General features: G+C 36.3%; 1 protein-coding gene across 1 annotated transcript in view; it reads right to left on the bottom strand.

Annotated features, from left to right (window-relative positions):
- PREX2 (phosphatidylinositol-3,4,5-trisphosphate dependent Rac exchange factor 2) overlaps positions 1 to 12045 on the bottom strand; it is a 173575-nt gene that overhangs the window by 54630 nt on the left and 106900 nt on the right. Inside the window, exons 28-32 of the mRNA XM_066332148.1 lie at positions 10389 to 10471; positions 9964 to 10054; positions 8612 to 8740; positions 3664 to 3705; positions 839 to 1056 (exon numbers count right to left, since the gene is read on the bottom strand). Coding sequence (XP_066188245.1) covers positions 839 to 1056; positions 3664 to 3705; positions 8612 to 8740; positions 9964 to 10054; positions 10389 to 10471 — 563 coding nt within the window. The remainder of the gene's footprint in view (positions 1 to 838; positions 1057 to 3663; positions 3706 to 8611; positions 8741 to 9963; positions 10055 to 10388; positions 10472 to 12045) is intronic.

Here is a 12045-nt window from a genome sequence, read left to right as displayed (position 1 = left end):
TTGGTTTCTTCTGCTTCTAAAGTTTCTTATGTCAACTTGTCAGCAATTTGCTGCCAAGACAGACAAAGAGAAAACATCTCTGACACTAAGATCGTCGTCTGTTATTTACATGGAGTTTTATTTTTAGTGAGCAGCTCCAGAGGTAGAGAAGACTGTCATGGAGTAGGCTATGCAGACTGTTTCACAGTTCCTCTGGTTAGCACGAACCGGTCTAGTGTGAGAAGCATCTTAAATAGCTAAAGAAGCACTTTGGATACCTGAGGATTAAGGGACCACAAAGCCATGTCCCATTTTTAATTGTTTCTTAAGCCATGGCTCTTTACCAAGCCTTGTGAAAAACCAGATGATTTCCAATTACTCTGACAGGCTACAAGGATTTTCCATATGACAGGAGCAAAACAGACCAGCACATTTACTCCTTCAAGTACTATACACCTATAGTTGTTTAGGGAGAAGGGTGATAAAATTACCTAAACCAGGTATTTTATTTATCTTGTATCATTGCTTATTGCAAAATGAAGTTTTGCTTATCACTTAATACTACATTTAGTCCCAGGGAAGAGCTACAACAGCAGTGGAGAGTCAAGGGTAAACTCACTACCTGTTAACTCAAAGCAAACAGAACACTGTCTTTGTGGAAAACTTATTTCCCATATCATAACCAACCATTTCCCAAATCTGCAATTATCTGAATTGTACCTTTTCCAAATAGCAGCTAACTAAGTACCAAGATAGGCACAAAGGACACAGAAAATCAGATTTACATCTGAGACTATCTGACCCCATTTAAGGGCATGAAAAGGGGCTCTGACCAAGCATGACACATGAGGAGTCTTACCAGGTTTGGAGAGAGCAGGGACTGGAAGTGAAGGAGAAGACCTGCACTGGCTATCTGTTCCAACCACCTTCTGCTGGCCTCCAAGGTCTCCATTTCATATTCTTTGTTGTTGTCAAACATCTGATTTAAGGCCACCATGAGCTGCTCTGAAAATGCACAGACTGTGGCCACCAGGCTCTGACAGAAGACCATGTCTCGCCTCAGTTGTATCTCGCTATCTGCGAGGTGTAAAAGCCCAAAGAGGAAAAGCAAAATTAAGCAGGAGATTAATAAACAGCAAAGAAACTAGGCTGGAATTCTTGTTCTTTGTCTAAAAAACATGTCATTTTAACGTCAAGCAAATTACAAGCTTACAGCCTAATGTTATTCCTAATTAATAGTACCCCATGACCCAATTTGCCATTTTCCTCATTAAAATATTATGTTATAATTCCTAAATTGCATATGAGTGTATTTAAAATCTGTAATTTAAAGTATTTCTTCATAAACAATGTAAGTAAGTTTCTCTCATAAGATTTTAATGTACTTGCCACAAATTCTATGTACTTTTGATGTCACAGGTCAGTGGAGGCAAGTCAGATCTCTTTGCTGCAATGTGAGAGGAAGCTGGGCCCACCAACATTTACTTTCCACCAGAAAGCAAGGACAGTCAGAAGCTCTTAACATGACTGCATCATCTGGTCAACTCCACAGCTATCAGCTGGGGAGGGCAGATGAAGACCCTCTGCTGGAAAGCACAGTATTGCTACCACAACACAATCTATGCAAATAAAATTGATATGAATGTGAATCTATAAAGTAAGTACAGAGCATAATCACATATCCAGGAAATAGCAGAGATTTATGGTGTCAGGAAAGTCCAGAACAGGTTTGTAGGTAGATAGCTATGGAACATTAGCAGCTGATTTAAATTAGAGACTAGCTATCCTACCAATTTATTTTGAAGGGCACAGGTATTAGATTAGATAAAGGTCAAAAGAATTAGAAAGGGAAAAATATTCTCAATAAAGAACAAAACTGTGATGATAAATATTCAGCCCTTCCTTCTTGTCCTCTTTTCTGAAGGTCTTCAAGTAATTTTATCATTATAAGCTGTTAGGCAAACATCAATCACAATGGTGCAGGTAGACTTAATCTTTCTCAGAGCAAGAGAAGCAGATCAGGTGATACAGAGGTCTTTCCGAAGCCTAAAATATTTGTCTTTGCTACTAGATTGCTCTGCCTCTAAGAGGCTTAGGTCCTTTTCCAACTTTTTTATGGAACTGACAAGAATTCTGATGACTGGATAAGTCAGCAGAAATTATTCGGTGCTGACAAAATTACTGCCAAATTTAAAAATGTGCTTTTTAGGACTCCAGATATTTCTCAAAGTAACCTCATTCTGTCTATTTTCCTCTGAGATCTACCTCAGTCTTTTCCTCAGCTATTAATAATAGTGAACACTCTTTTGCTTTAATTTCCATTCTATTTGACAGTTTCTCAGAACTTTGGGAATATTTTCCATAAATGGTCAAAGCACTACTGTTTATGCACTGCAACTCAATGTTTTTTTTTTTTAATTGTTCAAATCAACCTCTATGTTTAAAAATTCTCTCTCAAGTTGTGCAAATCCAGAAGACAGAGAATTTTCATCTCTAAAACTACATGCATCTTCAGTTTCAAAAATCCCACTGGCTTCTCCATGGTCAAAAACTTTCCAATGTTCCAGCAGTGCTCAGGATTTGTTCCCAACAGACATTGTTTCCTCACTTTGCTGAATTTTATCTCTTTCTCTCTAACAGCAGCTGACTTCCTCTGTATTTCCTGCTTCTGAAGCAGCCCTCCTGTTACTCAAACACATTTCTAAATCTCATTTAATACTACTTGAACATCAGATACTGAATACAAGAGCATGTTGTGGTCCTACACAAATATTTTTATACAAAATGAACTAGAGAGTTTAGCAACTTAAAAAACAACATGAATAGGGAAAACTGCCTTTAAAAAAAAAATCAAGTCTTAGGACACTCTCTCAACTCACTTCTTATTTTAGGATAAACGAGGAATTACTAAAAACTTTTCCAATACTTTGAAGAAATCTGACAACAAAGATTATAATCTTCTTTATAAAATTGTTCTTATGTGCCATAACAAAAATAATTAAATAGTGCATTCATGTAGTGCTGTAAGATGGGCAAAATAATGAGCTTTTACAGTTAAATTGGACTGCCTACTTGAACACATAGGTAGTTCAACCTACAAATTGTGCCATAGATACTATTTTTTAAATACTGATTCAGTACACTACTTTTGCAGACACATATCCCTATTTTGTATATTTTAAGCTGAATGCTGTATGGCATGATAGTGCAATTAATACAGAGAATAAGCAAAGTCCTTCCATAAACAAGGAACTTAAATGTTCTCTAAAAGAGATAAAAGGAAAGGCATGGGTAAAATAGCAAAAGAAATCTGGAAACAGATGGGAATGAAAAGAAAAACAGCAAATATTAAAACATCCAGAGAAGAAAGATGGCTGAGACACTGTACAAAAGCTGAGTGTTTAGTACTTATTTTATCTGCCAAGATCTAGAATAAATGACCAGATAAGGTATTTTGCATTAAAACAAGAAAAAAAAGAATCTGCAATGTTTGTTAAAAACATCTGAAATTATGTTCTTCAGGAATCCTTACTCTAAACAGTAGGATGAAGTTGCTGATTATCAGGTTTTATCATATCTGAGATTCCTCCCCCTTAATGTAAACACAATACTTCTGTTCAAAAGCAAAAATTATCTCAAACTACCCACATTCACTTCCCTACCTCCCAAAACAAGCAAAATTACCTGTATATTCTAGAAGTGCCAAGAGTATCCGTGCCTTCACCTCTTAAAAAAAAGAAGAAAATATTTAGAGGTAATGGTTAAAAGTGTTTTCATCAACATAATATTGCATTTACAGTTTCTTATTTCATATTAGCTTAACTCCAGCTACTTTCTAGGCAATGCTGATTTATACCTACAAAACAGTAACTAGTCTCAACTTCACTTAATTGTACTTATGGCTCAATAAAAATTGATAATAGTCAAAAGCACCATCACTGAGAAAGACACATGAAAAAGCAGCTGCTATCTCAGAACACATGTATAGCATCTGGCCAGAACAAGTTCATACATGAAAAATTCCAGTCCCAAAACTTTGAAAAACAAGACTAGTTTTCATTGATACCCACATTACCCTAATCCTTTCTTGTGCTTCTCTTGTAGTCTTTTGTTCATACCCAAAAATCTGAAATTATCCCCATGTTAATGTATACCAAAGCATTTAGGAAAAATATAATGGCATTTTCACTTTACTTCCAGCCTTCAGGATTTTACTTTGCTTCAAAAATGTCTTTTCACTTAACAATCTATGAAGTAAAAAAGTAAAAATTGAAAAAAAATCTCAATTTACATTGCCAATAATGTGGGTGTATCTCTCTTTACACGTCCCTCCTCTCCCCCTTTTATATTGTCATTGGAGGGGGCTGTTTTTCAAAGGCTGCAGGCAGGCTGAAGGAAGTGCATGTTATGTACCAGAGCACAAATTTAAATGTGTTAACCAGTGCTGCAAGAAACAGAAAGTTAAAATCTGCCATAACCTTAGAGAATGCCAAACTTTTAGCACATCAGTTGTCCTGCAGGTACTGCTTGGAGGAACACACCACTACTTCACATGCTTTCACACACCCAAGTTTCTCTGCAGTCCTACTCAAAGCCCTGCTCAGTGCACAAGCAGGGCTGAAATAGGGTAAATGGACAATAAGATAATTTGGTAATGCGTCTTCCCCTACACTGTTACTGCCACAGAATCTTAAACGCAAACACCCAAACATTAAAAATTTCTAGTTATTCCTGAAAATTCCTGGTTCTAGGTATTTACCTTAGCCTTCTGTCTTTTGAAAAAGAACACACAACACCTTACAGAGATTAATAACCTGAAGTTTGAACATAACTCAGTAACTCAAAATACAGTGTAGGGAAATACAGCTTTTATCTGAATAACTTAGATATATCCAGGCTATTACTTGCAGCTTGTTTTAGATAAAATTTGTTGGATCTCTGAATTCAAAAGAATCTCAGGTATCTATAAATAATGATTTCCTGCTTATGGGGAAATCACAGGACACTGAAACTCTCTTTTATCACTGCTCTAAGTCTTCTGTGCTTCAAAATATACCTACAGGCAAAAGAGTACTTTTAGATTATTTGTCTACTTACCTAGAGTTAGAAGTGAACCTTGGATGTCAATCATTTGCTTTTCAACAAATACCAAATGCTATGGAAGTTCTCACTCCTTCTTGCCACATGTTGTATGGAAAGGAATAACTCCCCAGCAGTTTGTCTTAGATTCTGATTTGTAATGCAAGAAGCCTTCAGTTTCTTTTATTTTTAATTATTCTTTTGTACTTTATTTTAAAAACCCACATTATTCTGCTATTCTGATCTTTGCCAGGAAAGGCTAGGTTTCAGTTTAATTTTATTTTCTGCACTTGAAAATATTTCAAAAAGATAGATTTTTGCACTGCATAGTGTATGATTTAAATCAACATACATTTTTTATACCTTCAATAACTGAAAGTCTCCGTCACACCTCACATCTAATTTAAAATAGATGTGAACTATCTCAATTGCATTGTCTTTCCTGTTTAGACTTAAAATAATGGCACTAGAAAAGCAGCTGCATTTCCTCATGTAGTTGCATGACTAGCTGGCTGGAAATCCGGCTTGCTAGAGAGCACCTCTTCTTTTGATCAAAAATCTTACCTACTGTTTCTGCGGGAAAGAGCAACTACAGAAATGTTCCCCTCTCTTCATTTTGTTTACACCCTTCTGTTGTTGAGTCCCTCTCTTTCCATCCATCTTGTTCATTTTCCTGGTTCCTGCTTCAGTCTTTTCCTCCTGTGCTTTCCAATTCTTGTGTTATATATCTCATGCAGATTCACAATCATGTATCTACATCATTCTTCCTCTATTTGGTGGCTGCCCAACTCCAGCCCTGACTATTGCCCTCTCCACCAAAATCAAGTACTTCACCTTCAAAGATCTGCCAGTACCAACAACTTATCTTTAGCTTTATTGGTTTAACAATTTATTAGGCCCAGTCAATCCAAGAAATAACTTCATTCTTTTCTTTAGTTATATAGCTCCAGAGAAATCCTCCTAGAACATGCATATTACTTCAGACAACTCTTCAATTCTGGCAACTAGATTAGCTTTCTAGGATGGCCTTTTACTGTAACCATTGAATTTTTTTCTTTCTCTAATGATATGACAAGGCAAATGAAATGAGACAAAGCAATCTTCAGCTATATTTTAATTTTATAGTCAAGGAAGGTTTGGTTGTGTTTTTTCTGTTTCCTTTTCTATTTTTTTTTTTAAATCTTTGCAAACCCTCATGGCTTTTTTTCAATAGTTCTCCCAACTCTAGCACTAATAAACAGAAAACTGACAGACTAGAGTAATCATTCTCAAGGCATTCTGAGTTCTCCCATTTCATCATATTTATTAAACAAAGTAAATAAAAGGAATCTTAGCATCCAGGACTTAAAACATTTCATCTCTGAGGGTTCCCATGTCTCCTGCTTTATTGCACTAATCAATCTAATCTAATGGATTCTGCAATGCCGCAGAACTGTGAATGAAAAATTAAAATATCCTGTGATAGTTTTATAAAAAGAAAAATTAGTCCATTTTCAATAAGGAGATGAATTTATTGTATTCATCCTTATTTCAGAATTGAGCTATAATGGTTAAGTATGTTTATAAAAACTGGAGGTTTTAATTACATTTTCTTTGTCCTCTGTGAGTGAAGTTGTATCCATGGTCTCCTGTGACTACTTCCTCTCAGAAGAGAAAAATACATCTGCTTTCCTCAATTACTAAAATATTGCCTTTTACTCAAAAACAAACAGGAAGATTCTTCTAAAATCCCAAGACATTGTTCAACTTGTTCTGATAAGCCCAACTAAACAATCATATTAGGTGACACTTTTTGGGTTTTTTTTCTAAATCAGGCGAATAAGAGAGGAAATGGGGAGATGACTCTTTGTACCATGTGTTAGGTTTTCAGCCATAAATAGCTCAGGGCAGTACTGGTGGTTCTCCTAGGTACCCAGACCAGCTGTGAACACAATGTATGATGGCAAGACAGGAAGGAAGAAACCAAGAATGAAGATACAAAGGGAAAATTTAGCTGTTGAAAACATTATTAACCTGCTTCCTGATCATCTGATTTCAGTTAAATCCAGCTGCTGGTTGTGTCTCATTACTGAGCTGAGTATAGTAAAAAATAATTTTTATACTACAAAGAGGCAGCAAGTCATTTGGGCTTTGATGAACTCTCCCCCAAAAATTTGAATAATCTCAGCTCAGTATTGAGGGTATATGACCCAGGTTTAAATGGGTTAGGTCTACTAATTCTATTCATGGGCAAAGAAGTTATGTGAAAATAACCTCTGGTAAGCTTAGCTTCTGAAAGAGCTTGAGGAAGGACTGTTCGTGACACATTTCCATTCCTCCTCGACTTTGAAAGAAACCCTGATTAACAATTAAAAATAATTTTGTGTAAGCTGAAGTACTTGTACGGAAAAAAAGGGATTCAAAACTATTAATTTTTCACTTAGTGACAGCCACCATTTAACTAAATGAAGTTTTCTTAGTATTGAAGAGTCAACCCACTGTAATTGACTTGAACAAGGAGACATTTATGTCGTTGTTTTTAAAACCGTCTAACCCAAGGTCTGAAAACATGATGTATCTCAAATAAGAAATGCCAAGTCAGAGAGGGAAGAGTTTGTTTGGTTTGGCTGGAAGGTTTTTGAAAGTTTATAATAATAAAACTTATCACTAAGTTCTTCCCCATTGGTCTAATATTTAACAGTTTCTTCAAGGGACACTGTAACATCTAGCCCACAAACACAAGAAGCTAAACACAAACACAAAAACAATTTAAAGCTAGCCCTAAGTTTTTGTTCCCACACAGAATCCTAGCACAGGCATTACAATAAAAATATTCTAACTCTTTATTTCTGTTTCTGTATCAAGCAGTACAGGAAATAAAGCAGGAATTACAGGCAAGATATTCTGGATTGAAAAGGCCAGTTACTTTCCTATGAAGACAGGGGAGAAATCCTAAAACCTCAGTTCACTTTGTCACTTGGTGGTGAAGATGAGCAGAGCATTTGGTAACTTCTATACAGTGGTGGAAGGGAGGCAGAGGAAGAGGAGCTCATCCATCAGTAGGGATGGATTAAATGAAAACTGTGGCTTTATAGCAGAAGGAGAGAAAATGACTCCAGAAAAGCACAGAGAAAACTCTACAGGACAAAAGCTGCAGTCTTCATCTTTGCAGTTAAGATAGTGGAAAAAAAAAGTTTAATTTCAATAAAAGCCTCATTTTGGTGTATCAGTCCCATGAAGTTCTGTCACAAATCAGCCAAGCCCACTGGACTTCATAGCAACTGAAAAGCCTGAGCCCATCCAATGTATGGTTCCTTTGTTTTCACTTGTCAGAAGACTATTTTCTTCTCTTCAGAAGACTACTTCCTCTACAGCATCTAAAGCCAACAGGGTAAGTACAAGACAGCTGAGATAAACTCCACTGACCTTGTTATTGAGAGTACAACCCAACTATAGACTACACTGTGTTCCACAAAGCTTGCCTAGAAGCAGAAGAAAGCAGTTGTATCTCTCCTCTTCCGTTCCCTCTGTACGAAATCAAGTGTTTATTTATGATCATGTTGTTCTTACTAACCTTCAACAAATTTTCTGATATTCTGGGCAAGGCTCCGGACGCTGCTGGGGAGGTTCCAAGGGTCTTGCTTGATGTGGAGTCGTAGCCTCTTTGGGCAGTTGAGCTTTGGTTCCATTTCTTGCTGAAACTCTAAGCAAGGATGAAAATAGTATTTTTCTGCCTAAGCCTCCTGAGAATGTCACACTAAGACGTTGTTTTTCCTTAATGTTTTCACTGCTCAAGAAGTTGGCAACTTGTTTAACTCAAGTTAAAGCTACGGTGACAGGTCTAACAGTCATCTAAGCTCCCTTAGGTCTAAGGAGACAGTGAGCAGCATCCCCAGACATGATTCTTTCTGAGGCAGGTACATAACACAGAAGGTGAATGGTAACTGGGACCTCAGAACTTTCAGAGGCAAAATTGTTTCAATCAGAAAATTAAATTTAAACCAAAATTACTTATTAAAAAAAAAGGACACACAAAAAACCCCACAAACAAACAAACAAACAGAACCCCCCCCCCCCCCCAAAAAAAAAAAAATGGGAAAAAATGATAAAAGGAAGTTATGTGCTCTTTCCTGCAAATTCATTTAGCAGGTAGTAATTCAGGCTTTGTAAAAACTCCTAATTGAGGTAAAAAAAGCCCTTCTGGCCATTTAAAGCTAGTATTCTTTGCTAAAAGACATGTGTAGGGTCAATATATCTTACTATTGATATTAATAAAACATTAAGTTTCCCACTGAAAATTTTCCATTTCTTTTTTTTTTAAACTCAGTCTACTGAAAGAAGTCCTTTCTTTTTTCATCACTTATGACTACCACCAGATGCTTATTTATATCCTTAGACTTAAGCAACCACACAAGTGGTATTAGAGTGTCTGAATTTACATACAGGATATTTCTTTTTAAGCAATCAGTAATACTTAAATAAGTACATATTTGGCATAAATATTGCTGTGACTATAAATCTTATATTATTTATAAATCAACTTCAAATATAACTACAAAAATAATAAAAATCTGATATTAGTAATAAAACAGATCAAGAATGCCTTCAGTAGTTGTGACAAAATATGCACTAAAAACACCTGCAATATAAAAAAATTGCTTCTTGACTCAAGAGCCTCAGCAATACGACAGTCAGTTCAGAGTCTACAATTTAGTTACTTCAAAATTTTTCCTACATTATGCTATAAAAAGTAATGAGCCAGGTTTCAACTAAAAATTAAGATCTATTTAACATGAACTTCACAAATCAGTTAATGCAGAATATACCAAGATTAAGCAAAATCAGTTAACACCAGCTCAAGGAGTGGACAGTAATTTCCATGTACCCTTCAATCTGCCTTTTCACCTTCATAGCCAGAATTGTTACCTTGGAGGCCTCGACCTGGTGTAAAGTACTTTGTCTGCTCAAAGGCCCTCATCACAGCTGGTCCTTTCAAAAGATTGACAATTGAATCGACCTGTTGGAATCAAGGTTCTGTGAGAAAGATGTTTTTTTACTGCAACAATTAGAATTAAAATCCTTTCTGTAAGAAATGTGGGCTACTGATGAGCAACTTTGGATTCTTTCTTACCTAATGGGTCTAGTTAAACTAACAAACTAGAGAACACTAGACTAAATTTAAGGACCTGTTTAATTTGCAGTTTTGGACTATTTACAGAAAACTGAAAGAAATGAGTAAATACATATCATCCCAGTAAACACTGGGACATAAAATTAAAAAGAATTATTTTCTAAAGACATCCTAGCTCAAGCAGACATCAGTATCAAAGCCAAGAAAAATACTCTCATACTTGACCAAAAAGATGCTCCAAGCAGCTATGGAGCTTGTCTTGTTTATCATGGGAGATTCGAACACTTATGGGAAGCTCATCACCTGAAAAATATTTTAAAATGAGAAACTGTTTAGAAGTTTCAGCATGTTTTCCAAAACCTTTGCAGCTTAGATAATTTGCTTCGTACACAGATTGATGCTTACACTATCGGGACTACAGTAACTGTTCTCCCTACATATTTTGCATTTACTGGTTACTCGATAATACAAAAACAGCTCTTAAAGAAGGGACCATATTCAAAACCCAACTGGTCACGGTTCTGGAAGACCTGCTCTTGATGAGCCTGCTTGGGGGAAGGGGGGACTAGACCAGATCAGCCCAAAAGGTCCCTTGAAACCTGAACTGTTCTGTGACCAGAACACACAATTCTCCTCTTCTGGAAAACATACTAAACTCCAGACTAAACAGCCAAGTAGTGCAAACTCAGCGTAGCAAACCACAAAATCACTGAAATGCATTCAGTGTAAAGTTTTTGTAAGGACTCCACAGATAATCCAGAGTCTTAGTGTTCTTACTAACTAAATGGTTCTGAGATTTTAGTAATTCAGCAAAAATACATTACCCTGATACTGTATTTGATATGAAGCTTTTAGTAGCACATACCATACAGAAAGTGCATAGGAAAAGGACTCTTTCAGGTCACTGCTCTGCCACTCCCTCTTTCAGACAATAGGTGATATACCTTGAACTCTTTCAAAAAATGTTGAAAATTTGAGCTTAAAACTGGTTTTCCTCCTTGATGTTGGTGACAGACAAGAAACAATTTATGAGGCAAATTTATTCAAGGTTAATAGAGACTCATTTTTTCATGTCAGAGAAACACTTTAACAGCACTTTTCTTTCCTTGAATTTTTTTAGCTCCTTTAGATGTCCTTACAATCATACCTCTTCACAGGATTTTAATTGCAACAGAGCACAGTGCCCAAGAGGCCTGATCTGGAGTTAGCCAGGCTAACTTTGGAACCAGCCAAAAAATTAGGGCAGGAGAGAGTGTGAGTTTCACTGTGCAGCAGAATTTGTCATCTAAAGGACAGTATCTTTGCTTGGCTAGCAAAGATATGTTTTTAGGCACCTCAGCTGGTACTTCAGCTTGATGCTGCACAAGAGTACATCAGCCCATTTTTATCTTAAGTTGAAGATATGGACCTTGTGTCTCCTCTTCTATTAACGATTCATCATGTCCTTCATCCTTTACTCTGTATTAGCTTGGCTGTGTAAGTATGCATCATTTCTGGAAATGAAATTCTGTCTTATTCACATTACTCTGCATTATTCACAAGGCATCTCAGATACCTTGCATAATGTCTTGATACTTTTCTGTTTCAATTGAAAATATCTCTGCTGGTACAATGAGCAATAAAAGTTTGCCTTCTCTATGGCAAGGCCCCACTGGCAGGTCATATTCAACTAATATGCTCAGTTTTTTTCTTTTTCTAAATCATTCCCAAAAGATAAACTCCCAGCTTAGAGCAAATATTTTTTTATTATTAGTCCCTGAGTATATGACCTCCTTTTCCATGCAGTTAAATTCCATCTCATTCCTATTAGCAGCTGCAATTACTTAAATCCAATTTGTCATGGCATAAACAAGAATGTGCTCCTATGTGGTCTCACA

Source organism: Sylvia atricapilla, chromosome 1, assembly GCF_009819655.1.
Source record: "Sylvia atricapilla isolate bSylAtr1 chromosome 1, bSylAtr1.pri, whole genome shotgun sequence".
NCBI lineage: Eukaryota > Metazoa > Chordata > Aves > Passeriformes > Sylviidae > Sylvia > Sylvia atricapilla.
This window is presented reverse-complemented; position numbering and strand designations above follow the sequence as displayed.